The sequence below is a fragment of the Podarcis erhardii genome (assembly GCF_964252035.2).
Source record: "Podarcis erhardii genome assembly, chromosome: 4".
Lineage (NCBI taxonomy): Eukaryota > Metazoa > Chordata > Lepidosauria > Squamata > Lacertidae > Podarcis > Podarcis erhardii.
In genome coordinates this window covers 4,564,120-4,584,393 of record NC_138508.1, presented here as the reverse complement: position 1 = coordinate 4,584,393, position 20,274 = coordinate 4,564,120, and the positions used below count along the sequence as shown (strand labels likewise).

Here is a 20,274-nt window from a genome sequence, read left to right as displayed (position 1 = left end):
TCAAAAAGCAACACAACTGAAGTCTCTGAAAATTTCTGAAAGTGCTTAAATGAATCATGGTGCCAGACTTTCCCCGGTGGAGAACAAGCTGTGAAACTTTGTTGTTGTTTGTTGTTGTTGAGTCGTTTATTCGTGTCCGACTCTTCGTGACCCCATGGACCAGAGCAGGCCAGGCACTCCTGTCTTCGTGAAACTTTGTATAATCAGCAAATGTCCAGTTCTCAAGTCCAACTCTGAACTCTGATGAACAGTGCTTCCAGATAACAACTACTGTTTCATTGAATTCTTCATCAGCCAATTAGTTCAACACTCGAAATTAGAAAGATTTCTTCATTAACCAATCTTTTTTCAAATAGATATAATTACATGAGAATGAAAAATACTCTGGAACAGTGCTCAGCTTGTTCTCCGCCGGGTAAAGTCTGCCACCGTGATTCATTTAAGGACTTTCAGAGACTTAAGGTTGTTAGTTTTGATGTTTTGAATTATTCTTATAAAGTTTTTCACATTGTAATTGTTTCTGGCTGAGTGCTGAGTGTGATTATTTCAGCAGGGCTCGAACTCAGGACCCGCTGCCTTGAGGGACACCTAAGAGCAGCTGGGCAGGGGAAAGGTCTCCCTTGGGAGGTGGGGGACTCTCCTTCCTTGGAGGTTTCTCAGCAGAGATCGGAGGGCCATCTGCCCTGGATGCTGGAGCTGAGATTCCTGCATTGCTGGGGGTTGGACTAGATGACCCTGGGATCCCCTCCTGTCTCTCCACTCCGGAATTCCAGGAGGAGCTTCCTTGCCTCCTGCAAAGCCCTTTTCCCTGCAGGCTCTTCCTCTGGTTTCCACCCAAGGGAGGGAGATGCTCAGAGTCCAACCAGGAGCCTCACCCCCAAAAGGATATCTGGGCATCTGGGAAGCTGCCCCCCTAAATCCATAAGAAATAATAATATGAGAGAGGGCTGAGCGAGGGAGGACTCGGCTTGGCAAGGGTTAAAGGGAAGTGAGCTGCCTTCCTAGAGAGGCCAGGAAGCAAGGGGGGCCAGGTCCTCCCGAGCCAAGCCCCCCCCCCAGTCCTTTCCTGCTTTGGGGTCTCTCCTGCAAGGGCTGCCTCGCTGTCCCTTCCTGGGATCTGGTGAGTCTCCTCTCTCTCCCCCCAGAAGGTGCAGTGGGGAGAGGGAGGGGGTGTCCCAGGGCTGCAGCAGGGGAGGGGGCCTGGGGGGCCTGATCTGCTCCTGCAGGGGGGGGGGACCCCAAGTCAGGGAGGAGGAGAGGGTCCTGCCAGGGAGGGGCCAGGGCTGCCCCGCTCTCCTTCCTGCAGATCAGAGGATCCCTGACTCCCACGAAATCTCCCTTCTTTAAACAAAGGAGTCCCTGGGACTTTAACTCTGTGTGACGTCGCTCAGCCTCATTGCACAACAGAGGAAACATGTGCAAATGGTTTTCCAAAGCTGGAGGAGGAGGTGGACTAGCCCCCCCTCCAAAAAAAAGGTGGGAGAGAAAGGGCAGGAATAAAGAGAGGGATCCCAGGCCATAGTCTGGCTGCTGCATTGGGGACCAGTTTCCCAGTGTCTCCCAGGGCAGCTCCCCACGGAGGCCACTGCAGCCATCCCCTCGCACCCAGAGCAGGGCATCCCAGGACCACATCCTCTCTGTCCCAAAGGGATTGGTGCTGGCAAAGCAGCCGGAAATGGGCGCTGCTACTCACCGAACCTCGAGGGACCTTGGCATCAGTGGCTGTGTGTGTGTTAATAATAATAATAATAATAATATAAGAATAAAAAATTTCCCGCTTATATTTCAAGGGAGGTGTCTTTGGCCCCGCCCACTTGGCCCTCAGGGGGTTGGCCAGACACATATCTGGCCCTCAGAGCAAAGAAAAAGGGACCCCACCCCAGGGGTCTGTCTGGAGAGCGGCAGAGAGTCCAAGTGCAAGAAAAGGAGACAGAAGCAGGAAAGTTGGGGTGGGGGGAGAACAACTCCTGAGGACCCCCACAAGAGCCAAGCATCCATTTTTCACAAGATACAAATGACTCCCTTGTCAGTCACTTCTGACTAAATGCATTGACTGGCCAGAAATAGAAACCAGGATCTCACAGAAATCCCTTCAGTTGCCTCCACATTCTGCTTGAAGGTTAGAGACTTATTTCTTCTCCTCTTCCTCCTCCTTTTCAAAAAGATATCTCATTGTCTGGGATGCGGTGAAGTCCAGCCCTAGCTCCCAGCAAGACTCATCCATACTTGCTCAGGGAACCATTTTTTCCCCTGTCCTACAAATTCTGTAACAAAACAATGTATTTGCTTTGTAGGATTTGCTAGAACTTCTCATTTAGACGGACAGAACTTGGCAGAAGACCAAAGGGTTTCTTCCGATCTCTCAGAGGCTTCCTGAGAGCACGGATGGATGAGCGAGACTCAGCTGGCCCTGGAACAGGAAGAGGCCATGCAAGCCAAACTGGGAGCAGTGAGGGATTCTGGGAAAACTCTGTGCAGAAGATCCTGGGTGAGGAGGACACCCTCCGCTCAGAGGTGCAGGGCCAGCAGTTCTACTGCCAGGAGGCTAAAGGACCCCGAGAGGTTTGCAGCCGACTCTACCACTTTTGCCACCAATGGCTGAAGCCAGAAAGGCACACGAAAGCTGAGATGCTGGACCTGGTGATCTTGGAGCAGTTCCTGGCTGTCCTTCCCCCGGAGATGGAGAGCTGGGTGAGGGACTGTGGAGCGGAGACCAGTTCACAGGCGGTGGCCCTGGCCGAAGGTTTCCTCCTGAGTCAGGCAGAGGACAGAAAGCAGGTGAGAGAGACTTTCCTCTGGATACTCCCAAGGGGCTCCAAACAGGACAGAGAACATCCCATAATGGTCTGCTGATGACCCATCCTTTTTCTGGGAAGACAGCCATGGAATGACATCTGACACCCTTCAAGTCTTTGTCATTCTCTGTTTTGAATCCTTGTTTCTTTTTCAGGGAAAGGATCTCTTTGCAGAAATGGACCTGGATTCCTGTGAGGCAGAGAGGCCTCCGTTGGACACCAGAGAGAGGCCACTGGGTAAGGAGGAAGGTGGTTTTTCTCCGTTTGGTCTCATTCTGTCGGTTTTCCAACTTATCTGAGGGTTCATTTCATCCTGTTTTGGGGGGAGACAGTTGGGAAGAAGGGTCCAGAGGAGGGGAGATGAATTTCTGCACAACAAACATATGAAATGGGCACAAACGTCCAAATGCTCTCAGCAGGTAAGGCTTTCTCAAAGGCCCATCTGTAGTTAGAGATGCCCTGTTTCACCTGTGAGAGAAGCAGGCACTCCTGGCGTCCTGCTTACCTTTTTTCTCTTGCAGGTGGCAGAAGGATGCTGGCAAGACCTCCTGATCCGCCTTTTCATGGGGGCAGAAGGGAAGCAGCGGCTGTGGAACCAGATCAGGTCAGGGGAAGCTGCCTTGTGGCGACAGAGGCCGAGGGATGGAGCAATGTCATGGACTGGTTGGGCACAGAGGAATGGTGGGAGGAAGCAGCCGGGGAACCAGGAAAGGAAGATGGCTCAGAGCCGAAGGAGTGGAGGTGGAGGAAGGATGAGCGGTCAGAGGGGGAAGAGGAGAAGCCTGGGAAGAGGAGGTGTCAGAAGCTGAAGGGGAAACAGGGCTTAGTGAGCTGGGAGACTCTGTGGCAGAATGCAGTGCAGAATCAGAGGCAGAAGAGAAAGGAGGCGAGTGGGAGAAGAAGGTCAAGAGGCAGGGGTAAGTCAGGAGAAGGAGGAGCCACCGGTGGCTCCCTCTCCTTCTGCCAGAAGCCACCCTCCCTGCTTGTATCTCAGAGCCAGGAGACCCCCTGGATTGCAGGAATCTCTGCTAGATCATCCAAGACAGATGGCCATCCAAAAGAGGCTTATTTTATTTCTAGATTGATAACTGAATGAAAAAATTGGTTTCTAAGCAGTGGACAAATGACAACAACTAGTGGCCTGGGTTCAACTAACCAGCCCCCCCATTTCTCCCCCTCTCCATGCCCCCATGAACCCCTTGAATTTGGCTCTAGGGCTTTGGGAGGGAACCTTCCCAGAACAGCTCATGTGGAGAGGAGAAAGTGGATCCTTCCATCAGGCAAACTGGAACGCTTGCGAAGGCAGAATGATTTGAAAACCACATGTGGAGTACCACCTATTTGCACAAAGACAAATACCCATAATTAAAACGCAGAATAAAATAAGCACCCATAATTAAAATGTGCAGCAAAGCAATCCTATTGAAACAACACCGCAATTAACAGGAAGGAAACAACAGAACGTTGTGTAGCAGATCATATTTCTACTGTCTCAGATGTCAGGCCTGGTCGTTGTCCTCTTTAGATCACCACACGAACGCTTCTTGTTCTTCTATAACTTTTTATTGCGTATTAACAAAATAATCTTATAAACGGTTCTTAAATATTATTCCTCAGAGTCCCTTCTTTCAGATACCTTCTGAGCTCTGCTTCTCCGTGACCAGCCACCCTCAAAATGTTGAACGCGCCCTTCCCTTCGCTTTCCCGTTCTTTTTTCTAACCTCCTGGCTAGAGCTGGCTTGTATCTCCCCTCCTCTGAATCTGAGCTAGAACTCAACCCTTGCCTTTCCTGGGAACAGCCGGTCCTTCCCTCTTGTTCCTCTTGCTCCCTTCTATTAGATTCACTGCTCTCCTCCCCCCCTTGGGGAATGCTTTCTCCCTCTGGGAAACTGGAAACTTCTAACTCTTCCCTGACATCAGAGGAGGGCGTTCCCCTTTTTCTTTTAGGGTCCAGTGTGCTTTGAAGATGTTGCTGTTTGTTTCACGGACGAGGAGTGGGCGTTGCTGGATCCTGACCAGAGAGCTCTGCATAAGGACGTCATGGAGGAGAATCGTGGGATCGTGGCCTCTCTTGGTAAGGCTCCCTGTGGGATCGTCCTATCTGCCTGGAAATACAAAAAATACCTGTATGTGACCAATCTCATATATTTTCACAGAGCCCCCTATAACACCTGGGAACCTAACACCCCCACAATAAACAGTAAATTACAGTTTTTTCTTTGAGCAATCTTCTTCAAATTATTCCTTTTTCTACCAGGATTGGGCTGGTCTGAACTGCCCAGGCCAAATTCAATGTCAGCTTCAGAAAGATAAGTAGCTTCAGGTTTTCTGTTTTTGCTCCTGTCAGTCTTGGATTGACCAAAGAGATGACTGACATTGGAGATGGAGGGGATGCCATGATTGGGCCAAACAAAATTCATCCCAGAGAAGAAGAGCTAGACTTATTGAATCTCAGGAAAAGTAGCAGTGATGATGATGATGATGATGATGATGATGATATTAATACAGTGGTACCTCGGTTTACAAACTTAATAATAATAATAATAACAACAACAACAACAATAAGAAACTTAAAATTTTCCGGAAGGGGACTGTTCTTAAATCGAGGTACCACTGTAGTAATAATAATAATTTTTTATTTCTACCCTGCCCATCTGGCTGGGTTCCTCCAGCCATTCTGGGCGGCTTCCAACATATATATAAACATGAAACATAAATAATTATAATCTGATCCCATATAAAAAGAACATTAACTTTATTTTATTTTCTTTACCAATCCATTTTTATTGTTTTCTTTACACAGTCATTTTACAATACATTAAATCACATATATACTTTTAGCTCTACCGAGCTTGCGACTTCCCTCCTTCCCTTCAGCAGGTATCCCTTATTTTCTCCAGTCGCGTATTTTAATTTTTAACCTTGTATCTCTCTTATACATTGTAGGAGTTATTTCAACCCTGCCAGGGTTTTTAAATTTTTTACAATTATGCTTTAAGTACACAGTACATTTACTACAATTTTCCTGAAATCTCTGATCGTCCTGATCCCGAATCCTGCCGGTCAGTTTGGCTAATTCCGTGTAGTTCATCATTTTTGTCTACTACTCCACAATGGTGGGAACTTATTGTAATTTCCAGTTTTAGGCCAATATATTCCTTGCCGCAGCTGTGGCGTACATAAATAGCCTTTGGTCTTTTTTCTTAGCCTCCTTCCCCATCAAACCCAACAAAAAGCCTCTAGTTTTTTAGGAAAGGTATAGTTAAGTACTTTCTTAAGTTCATTATAGATCAACTCCCAAAAATTCTTGACTTTATCACAAGTCCACCACATATGATAGAAGTCTCCATCCACCTTTTTACATTTCCAGCATTTCTTATCCCTCATCCTATACATTTTCGCCAATTTTACTGGTGTCAAATGCCCCCTATATATCATCTTCATTAAATTTTCTTTTAAGGCTGTACACGCCGTGAATTTCATACTTTCGTTCCATAATTTTAGCCATGCATCCAGTTCAATATTATGCCTAAAATCTATAGCCCATTTTATCATTCCTTCTTTCACCTCTTCAACTTTTGTAAACCATTCTAATAACAAATCATATATCCTAGATAGTATTCTACCTATGCCTTCCACTAATTCTAATTGAAATCTTGATTTTTTATCCTTAAACCCAGCTTTCCTTTTATCCTCACTCAATATATCATTCACCTGATGGTATTGCAACCAACCTGTAAACATGCCTTCTGTTTGATCATATGGTTTACGTTTTAACCCTTGTTCCGTTTTTCTAATAATTTCCTCATATTTACTTTTTTAACTGTCAGTACCTCTATTGGTGATATCCACCGTGGGGTTTTCCTTTGCAATAAATTTTTGTTTCTTTCCCATACTTCATAAATTGACCTTCTGATCACATGGTTTAAAAAACCTTTATGAACTTTTACTTTATCATACCACAGGTACGAGTGCCACCCGTACCTGTTGTCATGACCTTCTAAATCCAATAGGTCCATATTTTCCAATGTTATCCATTCCTTTAACCATATGAGACAGGATGCTTCATAATAGAGATTCATACCTGGTAAGGCAAATCCACCTCTTTCATTTTTATCTATCAATATTTTTATTTTGATCCTCGGCTTCTCTAGGGCTTTTTGTACACTGTTTTTGGGTCTTCTAATGTTAAAACTAAATCATCAGCAAACGTTTTTACTTTAAACTCTTTCGATCCCACCTTAATACCTCTGATTTCTGACACTTCTCTCAAATTCTTGTTTAATACTTCCAAAACCGTAATAAACAGGTTGTAACATCCCGGAAAAAAGGAGGAAAATTTTTCATATATTAAAAAAAGAACAATTGGACATTATTTGCTTACAAGAAACACATGTGACTAGGCTCCATAGAAAGGTGTTAACAAATAAAAGACTTGGTCAAGAATTTATATCTTCGGACAGAGTAAAGAAGCGAGGGGTGGTGATATATGCAAAAGAGAGCCTGTCACCTAAATTTTTATTTAAAGATGAATATGGAAGAATTCTAGCAATTGAGATACAACATCAAGGAGAAAAGATTTTGATATTAGGAATTTATGCACCAAATGACGGGAAATCGGAATTTTACAAGAAGTTGCATGAGATTATGCTGGATTATCTGGACTACAACAACATCATTATGATGGGAGATATGAATGGGGTCGTATCGACTAACATGGATAAGTCACAAAACCAAAATGTTACAAAAGACGGCAGACTACCAAAGACTTTTTTTGAAATGACAGACAATATGGACTGGATTGACATTTGGAGAACTAAGAACCCCCTGGGAAGAGAGGGAACATTCTTCTCTGAAGCCCAGCTGACTTGGACAAGAATCGACCAAATATGGATAACTAGAGGTCTGGCACCCAAGGTCAGAAAAGTGGAAATCTGCCCAAAGACCTGCTCCGACCATAATGCACTGAAGATGGACATGACACTACTGCCAACCGGTTCCTTTAGATGGAAGATGAATGACAACTTGTTTAGAGATCAGGAGATTATTGAGAAGGCCCAAAAAGCTTTGAAGGATTACTTCGAGATAAATATGAACACTACGGTGGAAAAAAGAACTATCTGGGATGCAAGCAAAGCTGTGATGAGGGGGTTCTTGATACAACAGAACGCTGTAAAGAAAAGGACACAAAATGAAAGGAAAGACAAGATCCTGCAGAAAATCAAAGAATTGGAGAAGAAGTTAAGATCAAACCCGAAGTCACAGCCGATTCTGAGAGAAATTATAAACTTTACCAAGCACAATATTCTAAACTGATAAACCAGGAAATAGAGTGGAAGATTAAATTAATGAAACAAAAAACTTTTGAATCGGCGAATAAATGTGGGAAACTGCTTGCGTGGCAGTTGAAGAAGAGACAAAAATTAAATACAGTTACAAATCTAGAAATTGAAGGAAGAAATATTCAGAACCCCATGGAAATCAGAAAGTGTTTCCAGAGATATTTCAAAAAATTATATACTCAAGGGCCGCAAGACGAGGTTGAGATTAAACAATTTTTGGAAAGAAATGGACTAACAAAGTTGTCACAAAAAAACAGATCAATCCTGAATAACAAAATAACACGACAAGAGATTGAACAAGCCATTCAGAACATGCAACTGGGCAAATCTCCAGGGCCAGACGGCCTGACCTCCAAGTATTATAAGACATTAAAAGACTACTTGATCCAACCAATGATGGAGGTCTGCAACGAAATTATGGAGGGGAAGAGGGCGCCGGAATCGTGGAAGGAAGCTTTCATCACATTGATACCAAAATTGGAAACTGAAAAGACACAACTCAAGAACTATCGTCCCATTTCCCTTTTAAATGTGGATTACAAAATATTTGCAGACGTCTTGGCAAGCAGATTTAAAAGAGTTTTAAACGAGGTAATCCATAAAGACCAAGCAGGCTTTCTCCCAGGTAGACACATGTTTGCTAATACAAGGAACATTATTGACATTTTGGAACTTTTGCAAACAGACATAAATACAAAAGCAGTGTTAATTTTTATAGATGCGGAGAAGGCCTTTGATAATATCTCTTGGAAATTTATGAAGGGAAATCTAAAAGAAATGGGAGTGGGACGGGGCTTTGAGAATGGGATTGATGCAATATATTCAGAACAAAAGGCTAAATTGATAGTTAACAATGTGGTTACGGAAGAGTTCAAAATTGAAAAAGGAACACGACAAGGCTGCCCGATTTCCCCTCTGCTATTTATTTCGGTTCTGGAGGTGCTCTTGAATATGATCAGAGGGGACCGGTTGGTGGAAGGGATCCAGGTCGGAGCGAAACAATATAAACTTAAAGCCTTTGCAGATGACCTAGTTTTGACTTTGCAGGAGCCGGAATCTAGTATGAAAAGAGTATTGCAACTGATACAAGACTTTGGTCGGGTAGCGGGATTTAAATTAAACAAACAGAAAACCAAGGTGCTGGGGAAAAATTTGACAGATACAGAGTCAGAACGGTTTCAAAGGGAAACAGAACTAACTGTGGTTAAAAAAGTAAAATACCTAGGGGTGAATATAACAGCAAAAAATCTGAGTCTATTTAAGGATAATTATGAAAAATGTTGGACTGAAATTAAGAGAGACTTGGACAGTTGGACAAAATTGAAGCTTTCTTTGTTAGGCCGAATTGCTGCTATTAAGATGAATGTATTGCCAAAAATGTTATTTTTGTTTCAAACATTACAGATTGTGGACAAGACGGAGTGCTTCCGGAAGTGGCAGAAAGATATTTCTAAATTTGTCTGGCAGGGCAAAAAGCCCAGAATTAAGTTTAAGATATTAACCGACGCGAAAGAAAGAGGGGGCTTTGCCCTGCCAGACTTAAAGTTGTACTATGAAGCCGCAGCTTTCTGCTGGCTAAAAGACTGGCTACTTCTCGAAGACACTGACGTACTGGATTTGGAAGGTTTTAACAATGCTTTTGGTTGGCATGCATACTTATGGTACGACAAGGTTAAGATCAATAAGGCCTTTAAGAACCATATTGTTAGGAAAGCAGTATTTAATGTCTGGACAAAATACAAAGACTTATTGGAAAACAAGACTCCGAGGTGGCTTTCGCCTCTGGAAGCTAAGGCCCGAAAAAGACCCAATATGGAGGCCAAATGGCCAAAATATTGGGAAATATTAGAAAAAGATGGAGACAATTGGAAATTGCAGAGTTTGGAGAAAATGAAGGATAAAGTGCGAGACTGGTTACATTACGCTCAGATTAAAGAAGTCTTTAAAAATGACAAAAAGTTAGGGTTCCAGGTGGAGAAATCGAAGTTAGAAACAGAATTGTTAGAACCAAAGACTAAGGTACTATCTAGAATGTATAACTTGCTGTTAAAATGGAATACACAAGATGAAATGGTTAAATCGGCTATGATAAAGTGGGCACAGGACATTGGGCATAACATTATGTTTGAGGACTGGGAAAGGTTGTGGACCACTGGGCTGAACTTCACCGCATGTAATGCTCTGAAGGAAAATGTAATGAAAATGATATATAGATGGTACATGACCCCAGTTAAACTTGCTAAGATATACCATTCGTCTGATAATAAATGTTGGAAATGTAAAGAAAATGAAGGAACATTCTTTCACCTCTGGTGGACATGCCCTAAGGTGAAGGCCTTCTGGGAAATGATATATAATGAGCTGAAAAAGATATTTAAGTATACCTTCACTAAGAAACCAAAACCGTAATAAACAACAGGGGTGACAAAGGACAGCCCTGTCTGGTACCTTTAGATATTTCAAAGTTGTCAGACAAATTATTATTTATAATAAGTTTGGCTTTTTCCTCTGAGTATATAGCCTCAATACCTTTCAAAAACATTTCTTCTATTCCCATTGTTTTTAGGTTTTCTTTCATAAACCGCCATTATCAAATGTTTTCTCCGCATCAGCTTGATCTTTATGTATTAGTTCCTTTAAAAGTTTTTTTAATCTGTCGGCCAGCACATCCACAAATAATTTATAGTCATTGTTCAATAAGGAAATAGGTCTATAATTTTTAACACTCAAACCATCTGCATCTTTCTTTGGGATTAAAGTGATGTACGCCTCTTTCCAGGTATTTGGAATTTTCCCTTCCTTCAAAATGTTATTCATAACCTCACACAGCACAGGTAATAATGGTCCACATAGTGTCTTATAATATTTTGCCGGAATGCTGTCAGGGCCTGGAGCTTTCCCTATCTTCATTCTCTTTATCGCCTTCTCAATTTCTTGTTCTGTAATTATCTGGTTTAATTGTTCCTTTTCTCCTGGGGGGATCTGCTGTAATTGATGGCTTTGTATATAATTTTCTGTTTTCTTACCATCTTCTTTCTCTTTCTTATACAATTTTTAATAAAATTTCAGAAAGGTCTTTCTAATTTCTTTGGGGTCTTCAATTATCTTTTCTGCCTCTCTTATCTTACAAATTGTTTTTTGTTTTTGTCTTGCCTTTAATTGCCATGCCAAGAACTTTCCAGTTTTGTTGGCGGATTCAAAATTCCTTTGTCTCATTGTTTTTGTTTTCCACTCTACATCCTGACTCACCAACATAGAGAACTGAGTCTGCAACAATTTAATATTTTGTCTTATAGCTCAACTTTTGGTTTTATTTCAGCAGTCTCTCATTCTCCATGAGATGGGACAGGATTTCTTCTTTCTTCTTCTCCCTTCCTCTTTTCTGAAAACTGTTCTTTTGGATCAGGAATCCTCTCATTACAGCTTTGCGTGCATCCCATACTGTTTCAATGGGTGTTCCTTTGTTTAAATTCCACTTATTCTGTAATTGTCTCTTTTGCCTAATTTACTATCTTTTGGTCATTGAATAAACTTTCATTCATCCTCCATCTGAATGATGAAGGGTCTTTTCTTTTTAACTCCAAATGTAACGAATTATGTTCTGATAATGTCCTTGAGAGAATCTCAATTTTGGAAATTCTTGGCACCAATTCTTTAGAAGTCGAAATGTAATTTTTTCTACCAAAGCTTTGATTTGGATCTGAAATGAATGTGAACTGTTTTGTTGTGGGATTTCTAAGTCTCCAAATATCTGTTAGCCCCATAGTGTCTGATATATCAAAATATGTTTTTGGTAGTTTACCTTCATTTGTGTCTCACCTTTTTGTTGATCTATCCAAATCTGGAATAACCACACCATTGAAATCCCCCATTACTATCACTCTCTGATCCAAAAATTCTGATAATGTTCCATTGAGCTTCGAATAAAAGTCGGCTTTTTTATCATTAGGTGAATAGATTCCCACAATGATTACCTTTCCCCCCGGAACGTAATTTGCACTATCAGCACTTTCCCCTCCTCATCTTTATAAATTACTTTTGGGTCATATTTCTCCTTTATATACAATACAACCCCTCTTTTCTTGTTTGTGTCTGAGGCAATAAAGTCTCTCCCCAATCTTTTATTACTTAAAACCCTCTTATGTTTCCTTCTGACATGTGTTTCCTGTAAACAGATTATATCTAAATTCCGTTTAATCAAGACATGTTCAATTTTGTTCCTTTTATTTTTATTTTTAAGTCCATTCACATTCCATGAAAGTATTTTTCAGAGCCTTTTTCTGGTTTGTTCAAGTCTTCTATCAAGTCCAAATCAAACTTGGGGGTCCTTGTTATTATTATCCTTTTCTCCCTCTTCTCCCTCTTCTTTCTCCTCTTCTTCCTCTTCCCCTCTCCTTTCCTCCTCTTCAGACTGGTCCCGTCCTGGTCTTACCTTCTCTACTTTTCCCAACTCTTTATCATATCTTTTTCCAGATCCTGAAGGCTACTTAGTTTGAACCTCTTGTCTTTGTAATAGAAGGAAATTCCTTCTGGAAATTCCCATGTATGCTGGATTCCATTTTGCTTTAACTGGCCAACTGGTTGGTGGCAGCGGATTGACTGGGGACTCCATACGAATGTCACAGTTGCTTCCATAGATTTCTGATTGGGTTAATGTTTGGGCTATTCCCAAGCCATTCCAGCAGTGCAATAGGATTTTCTTTAAAGCACCTTTTGCACACAGCAACGACATGGAACTGAATCCTGTTGAAATAGGAGAGAGAGAAAGAAAGAAAGAAAGAAAGAAAGAAAGAAAGAAAGAAAGAAAGAAAGAAAGAAAGATTTGTATAAATATATATAGAAATGCTTCAGTATCTGGGAAAAGATCACTTGTGGAACGCTTCAGTTTGGGCTCAACATTCCCATTAATGATTCAAATTCTGCCCACACTTTTGCTGTCATACAACCCCAGGTCATCACACTACAGTGGAAGCTTTACTTACAACCATAATCCGTTCCGGAGGTCCGGTCATAACCAGAAACGTACATAAGTAGAGGCACCCTTTTCCATAGAAAGTAATGGAAAAGTGAATTGATCCATTCTAGATGATGAATAACACCCCCAAAACAGCAATTTAACATGGATTTTACTCTCTAACAAGACCATAGATCCATAAAATGAAGGCAATAATCAATGTAGTGTACAATAAAATAAATAAGACAGTATTGTTGATGAAAAAAATTAACGTTTATCCCCCTTACATGCACTGTGGATGGGTGGCTTATCTGGCTACAAGCTGGTGGTAGAGCAAGGGTCAGTAAAGAGCTGATTCACTTTGGCCAGGGTCATGCTTTTTTCTTGCCAGGCCAGGTTCTTCTCTAGACTTCCTCAGGTTGGTTCCTCGGCAGGTTTTGGGGCTGCAGTGCGCCCTGCTATGCCTCTTGCAGGCAGCACCTCTTCCACAGATTCAAGGGTGGGATGGGGGCCCTCTCCCCAGCAGCAGAGGCCTCAGCGCTGCTCTGCAGCTGGCAGGGAGAGTGCCAGTAAACTGAAGGCCTCTCCCCGGTGGCAAAGGTTCCATCGCTGCCCTGCAGCCGGCCGGGCGAGCTCTGGGCTGCTGGCAAGACCTCTGTCTCTAGAGGAAAGTTCATAAGTCGAAGCGCCTACTGAAGGTCATAACTGGAATGGTACAAAAGTAGAGCCGTACGTAAGTCAAGGATCTACTGTTTCCGGGTGTTTCACGGTCGGTGTAATGCAAGTAGGATGTAAATGTTCTCTGATTCTCCTTCTTGCATGTTTCATGCCATCACTACCAAGCAAGGAGATTTGGGTCTCATCGCTCCAAATAACACTGTCCCATTGTTCCACTGTTCAGATAACATGGGTTTAATCTTTTCAACCTTTGCTTGAGAGATAACAATGGCTTTTTCCTTATAATTCTAACATTTTGACCAGTCCTTGCACTTAATTTCACATTACATTGCGCCATGTCATCTTGTATACACCCACTTGCCTTTGTGACCTTTTCCTGCCTTAACCAGTCTGATTTTGTAGTGACTGAGTCTCCTTATACCTCTTCAAAAATATAGAAAGGCCAGCTTTGGTTAAGTTTTTCCTAATCTTTCATCTAATTTCTTCATAAGTATAGCCTTGTTCACTTAATAGTACAGTGGTGCCCCGCAAGACGAACGCCTCGCAAGACAGAAAACCCGCTAGACGAAAGGGTTTTCCGTTTTGGAGGCGCTTCACAAAACGAATTTCCCTATGGGCTTGCTTCGCAAGACGAAAATGTCTCACGAGTTCCTGCGGGTTTTTCCCCCTTTTTCCCGCCTTTTCCTAAGCTGCTAAGCTGCTTATCAGCTGATCCGCTGATAAGACGCTTAACAGCTGATCGCTAAAAGCCGCTAATAGCGCTAATCCGCTAAGCTGTCAATGGGCTTGCTTCGCAAGACGAAAAAACCACTATACGAAGAGCCTCACGGAACGGATTAATTGTTTTACAACCTCACTAAATGAAAGAACACAAAAAACCAACTAACTTGATAGCAATCACATAACACACTGAAATTGTCAACCTAAGCAAGTGGTGCCTCCTTTTTCTGGTTATTTGGCTATAACGTTTGATAAAATACAGGTAATTGAAGAAACTTTGTTGGATTGCTTTCTTGATTAAATTATCTTTCCATTGATATATAATTTTATGATATTACTCCAAAAGAAGTGGTGTTTTGAGCCATCAAACCACTGAAATACACTTTTTTCTAAAAGCCGTCCACAATTTTGACCACTACTGTATATCAAATAAAGCAACATTCAACAACTCATCAGAATCTTATAATAAACAAACAACACAGGTAATGAACACACACCCAATTACCTTCAGTTCTTCTCCATTTGTTCCTGAGGCTCTAATCCCTTTTGTTTCCATTGCAGATTGTGATGAATTGGAAATCGAGAACAAAGGTGACCACGACAAAATCCCCAGGGAGAAGCCACATAAAAATTTGGAGTATGGAAAAAACTGCAGTCAGAGCTCCCATTCCACTTCCCATGAACAAAATTTCATTGGAAAGAAACTCTATCAGTGCATGGAATGTGGAAAGAGCTTCCGTCAGAGTTCCAATCTCACTTCCGATCAAATAATTCATACAGGGGAGAAACCCTATAAGTGTGTGGATTGTGGAAAAAGCTTCACTGATAGTTCCAAACTCAATTCCCATCAAAGAGTTCATACAGGGGAGAAACCCTATCAGTGTGTGGAATGTGGAAAGAGCTTCAGTCACAGCCACAGTCTCATTTTCCATCAAACAATTCATACAGGGGAGAAACCCTATCAGTGTGTGGAATGTGGAAAGAGCTTTAGGAAGAGCTCCGATCTCACTTCCCATCAAAGAATTCATACAGGGGAGAAACCCTATCAGTGTGCGGAATGTGGAAAGAGCTTCAGTCAGAGTGCCCATCTCACTTCCCATCAAAGAATTCACAAAGGGGAGAAACCCTATCAGTGCATGGAATGTGGAAAGAGCTTTACAGATAGCTCCTCCCTCACTTCCCATCACAGAATTCATACAGGGGAGAAACCCTATCAGTGTGTGGAATGTGGAAAGAGCTACACTCATAACTCCTCTCTCACTTCCCATCAAAGAATTCATACAGGGGAGAAACCCTATCAGTGTGGGGAATGTGGAAAGAGCTTCAGGATGAGCTCTGATCTCACCAAGCATCAGAGAATTCATACAGGGGAGAAACCCTATCAGTGTGTGGAATGTGGAAAGAGCTTCAATCAGAGCTCCTCTCTCACTTTCCATCAAAGAATTCATACAGGGGAGAAACCATATCAGTGTGTGGAATGTGGAAAGAGCTTCACTGATAGCTCCTCTCTCACTTCCCATCAAAGAGTTCATACAGGGGAGAAACCCTATCAGTGTGGGGAATGTGGAAAGAGCTTCAGAAAAAGCTCCGATCTCACTAAGCATCAGAGAATTCATAAAGGTGAGAAACCCTATCAGTGCGTGGAATGTGGAAAGAGCTTCACTGATAGTTCCAAACTCACTTCCCATCAAAAAGTTCATACAGGGGAGAAACCCTATCAGTGTGGGGAATGTGGAAAGAGCTTCATTTACAGCCACAGTCTCGCTTTCCATCAAAGAATTCATACAGGGGAGAAACCATATCAGTGCGTGCAATGTGGAAAGAGGTTCACTGATAGCTCCTCTCTCACTTCCCATCAAAGAATTCATACAGGGGAGAAACCCTATCAGTGTATGGAATGTGGAAAGAGCTTCAGTCAGAGCTCCTCTCTTACTTTCCATCAAAGAATTCATACAGGTGAGAAACCCTATCAGTGTGTGGAATGTGGAAAGAGCTTCACTGATAGCTCCTCTCTCACTTCCCATCAAAGAATTCATACAGGGGAGAAACCCTATCAGTGTGGGGAATGTGGAAAGAGCTTCAGAAAAAGCTCCGATCTCACTAAGCATCAGAGAATTCATACAGGGGAGAAACCATATCAGTGTGTGGAATGTGGAAAGAGCTTCAGTCAGAGCTCCACTCTCACTTTCCATCAAAGAATTCATACAGGGGAGAAACCCTATCAGTGTGTGGAATGTGGAAAGAGCTTCATTAAGAGTTCCTCTCTCACTTCCCATCAAAGAATTCATACAGGAGAGAGAGAAAGGGATGTGGCATACATACAGAGATTAACTGAAGAATCAAGAAGGGAAATGGAAATTAAAAGACTATGAGGAAATAAAAGATTATTTGCAGAGTTGGTTACACTACAAACAATTACATGGAATGTACGAGGAAGATAATAAGAAAGCATTTAGTTATACATTTTCTAGATTTCAAAAGGTAGTTATAGAAGTGAAGCAGCTGAAGAAAGTGTATAATATTTTGCTAGAACAGGAAACAAAAGATAAGGAGGGAAAAATGGTCATGATCAAATGGGCACCAGATATAGGACATAACATACAATTTGAGGACTGGGAAAAATTGTGGAAAGTAGATTTGAAATTTACAGACTGTTCTCTTTTGAAAGAAAACTATATGAAAATGATGTATAGTTCGTATATTACACCAGTACTGATAGCAAAAATGTATAAAACTGGGTCAAATATATTTTGGAAATATAAAGAAAAAGAAGGGACTTATAATCACATGTGGTGGGAATGTAGAGAAGTTTAAAAATTGTGGGAAATGATATATAATGAATTGAAAAAAATGTTCAAATTGACATATGTTAAAAACCCCAGAAGTATTCTTGTTAGGGATTGGAGGACAAGACCTGCCAAGGAAAAGAAAGAATTTATTTATGTATGCTAAAACAGTGGCGAGAGTCTTGTTTGCAGAAGGATGGAAGAATGAAGAAATCCCAATGAAAGAACAGTGGCAAGAAAAATTGATGACCTATGCGGAATTGCCTAAATGGACATATAAACTGTTTGAAAAGGACAACTGTGACTTCAAGGAAGAATGGGAACCTTTTACAAACTATCTAAAAAGACATCAAAATAAACTGGAGTCCTTGGCAGGTTTTGAATAAACATCCATAAATTTATTAGTTGAACACATGATAGATAAGGCAAGGATATGTACAATTTTATAACATGCAGAAAACAATTTATGCAAAGAAATCAGGGAGGGGAGCTGAGGGAAGTCCATGGTGGGTGGGAGAGGGAGGGTTGGGGGGGAAGGGGGGAAATAATGTAATTGATTATGAGGGTGGATAAATTGTTATGCTGAAATTGTTTAATAAAAAATATTTTTTTTAAAAAAAAATCATACAGGGGAAAACCCTATCAGTGCTTTGAATGTGGAAAGAGCTTCAGTCACAGCCACAGTATCACTTTCCATCAAAGAATTCATACAGGGGAGAATATCAGCGTGTGGAATGTGGAAAGAGCTTCAATCAGAGCAGCAAATTAACTTCCCATCAAAGATTCCATACAAAGGTCGGCAAAACCATTATACAGCTTTAGGAGCCGGGCAAAGGGTTAAACCATAGAGCCTAGGACTTGCCGATCAGAAGGTCGGCGGTTCAAATCCCTGTGATGGGGTGAGCTCCCGTTGCTCGGTCTCTGCTCCTGCCGACCTAGCAGTTCAAAAGCACACCAAAGTGCAAGTAGATAAATAGGTACCGCTCCAGCGGGAAGGTAAACAGCGTTTCCGTGCGCTGCTGGCCACATGACCCGGAAGCTGTACATCTCATAAAGTGAGATGAGCGTTGCAACCCAAGAGTCGGTCACGACTGGACCTAATGGTCAGGGGTCCCTTTACCTTTACCTTTAAATCCACACCTTTATAAGCAGGCCTTTGGTTGATTGACATCTAATGCTCTTTTAACATGGTGTTTTGTGTTTTTGTGTTGTAACATTCCTGAGACCTGTGGGTGTAGGGAATAGGCGCCAACTCTTAAAGGCCTAGTGGTCTTTGCCCCACCCCCAATAAAATAATTAAGGATGCCACCCCCCAGTTTTTGGTGTGTTTTTTTCAAACACAACCTTTTATTCTTCTGCAACTTGCCATACAATTTCTCTTTCAATTTGCCCTCTTAAAAAAAAAAAAAAAAAAAAACGCACAAAGGTCATGAGAAAAACAAAATACAAGGAAATACAAACATGGACAGGTCCCATCTTTGTGGGCAAAATGGAAAAGTTGCTTTGAAGCAGGCTTTCCCAAACTTGGGTCCCCAGAAGCTCCTGGACTACAGTTCCCATCATCCCTCCCCATTGGTCCTGCTAGCTAGGGATGATGGGAGTTGTAGTCCAAAAACAGCTGGAGACCCAAGTTTGCTTTAAAGGGAAAGTAGGCTGGCCCTGTGACACCCTCTGCTGGCCAAAAGCCCTGCCCCAGAATCTGACCCACCCCCAGTACTCCTAATTGGAATTAATAGAGCGCAAAACTGAAGTTTGATCGGCACTTCAACCTCTAGTCAGCTTCTAGGTGCTTTCTGCGCCACCTAGAGTACCCACAGAATTGTGGCTTCTACTGGCAACACACACAGGAGAACAAATGAAAGACAAACACAAGGGGCAGGAAAAAACCTGGAAAGGGCCATACCAAATGGACACAGGTAGAGGAGATGGAATGCTAGAAGTGTTCTCCAGGGCAAGCGGAGCTGCTGGGAAATTGAACTACGGGCTCAAAATATTACTTTTTAAAAAAGTCACTGCCATTATAGGCATTGCCATTCAAATGGCACGCATGCATCATGTGATTGATAGTGCAAGGCGGGACTTACCTGGCCCTCCACCAATATTTTATTCAAGTCGGCACCACTGGGTCGGGTTGTTTACAGATTAAATAAAGACATAAATCGCATTCCTTTGCACATGTTCCAGCTTGCCAAGATCCTCATTTATGCTTTTTAAAATTTATTTGCCCTTCATCTGAAAATTTTACATTACAAACATACAGGATGAAAGCATGTCTTTCTCAAAAACAAGACAAGCGAGAGAAATCTCTCCTTTTCTCCTTTTTTTTTTTAAATGATATTTATTAAATTTTCCAACAAGATTTTTTTTTACAAAAATAGTAAAAATAAATAAATACAGAAAGTACAAGATAAAAATAGCAAAGAAAAGTGAAAGTAGTTAAAACTAAATCCCTCTTTCTATTATCTTACCACTCATTTACTTATTTTCATGACTTCCTCACACCTCCCTTTTTTGTATTCCATTTAATAATTAGTTCAGCAAATCCATACCCTCTTAATTTACCCTTAATTTCTTTATCTTCACATATTATAACTTCGAATTTTCATCTAATATCAATCCATTTTTACATATTCCTTTGCCTTATTGCTGAAACCTCTTCATTTCATTTCAACATCATTAACATTCAATAATTTTATAGTGTTTCTGTAAATAGTCTTTAAATTTCTTCCAGTCTTCTTCCACCAACTCCTCTCCCTGGTCTCGGATTCTGCCAGTCATTTCTGCCAGTCCCATATATTCTATCACCTTCATCTGCCATTCTTCCAAGGTGGGTAAATCTTGTGTCTTCCAATACTTTGCAATGAGTATTCTTGCTGCTGCTGTAGCATACATAAAGAAAGTTCTCTCCTTCTTGGCACCAATTGGCTGACCATGCCCAGGAGAAAGGCCTCTGGTTTCTTCAGAAAGGTATATTTAAATACCTTTTTCATTTCATTATA

The 20,274-nt window shown here is 41.7% G+C and overlaps 1 protein-coding gene across 5 annotated transcripts in view; it reads left to right on the top strand.

The window, feature by feature from the left end:
- The window catches only part of LOC309340960 (uncharacterized protein), a 163,938-nt gene extending 146,167 nt beyond the window's left edge, over positions 1-17,771 (top strand). For 3 of the 5 annotated variants that reach the window (XM_081860278.1, XM_081860280.1, XM_081860279.1), the window contains exon 6: positions 15,051-17,771. In XM_081860278.1, coding sequence (XP_081716404.1) covers positions 15,051-16,861 — 1,811 coding nt within the window. In that variant the 3' untranslated portion in view covers positions 16,862-17,771. Of the gene's footprint in view, positions 1-983; positions 1,121-2,294; positions 2,779-2,950; positions 3,033-3,316; positions 3,400-4,742; positions 4,870-15,050 lie in introns of those variants that run through there. The other 2 variants (XM_081860281.1, XM_081860282.1) reach the window with 2 other exon arrangements.
- The last annotated feature ends 2,503 nt before the right edge of the window (positions 17,772-20,274 follow it).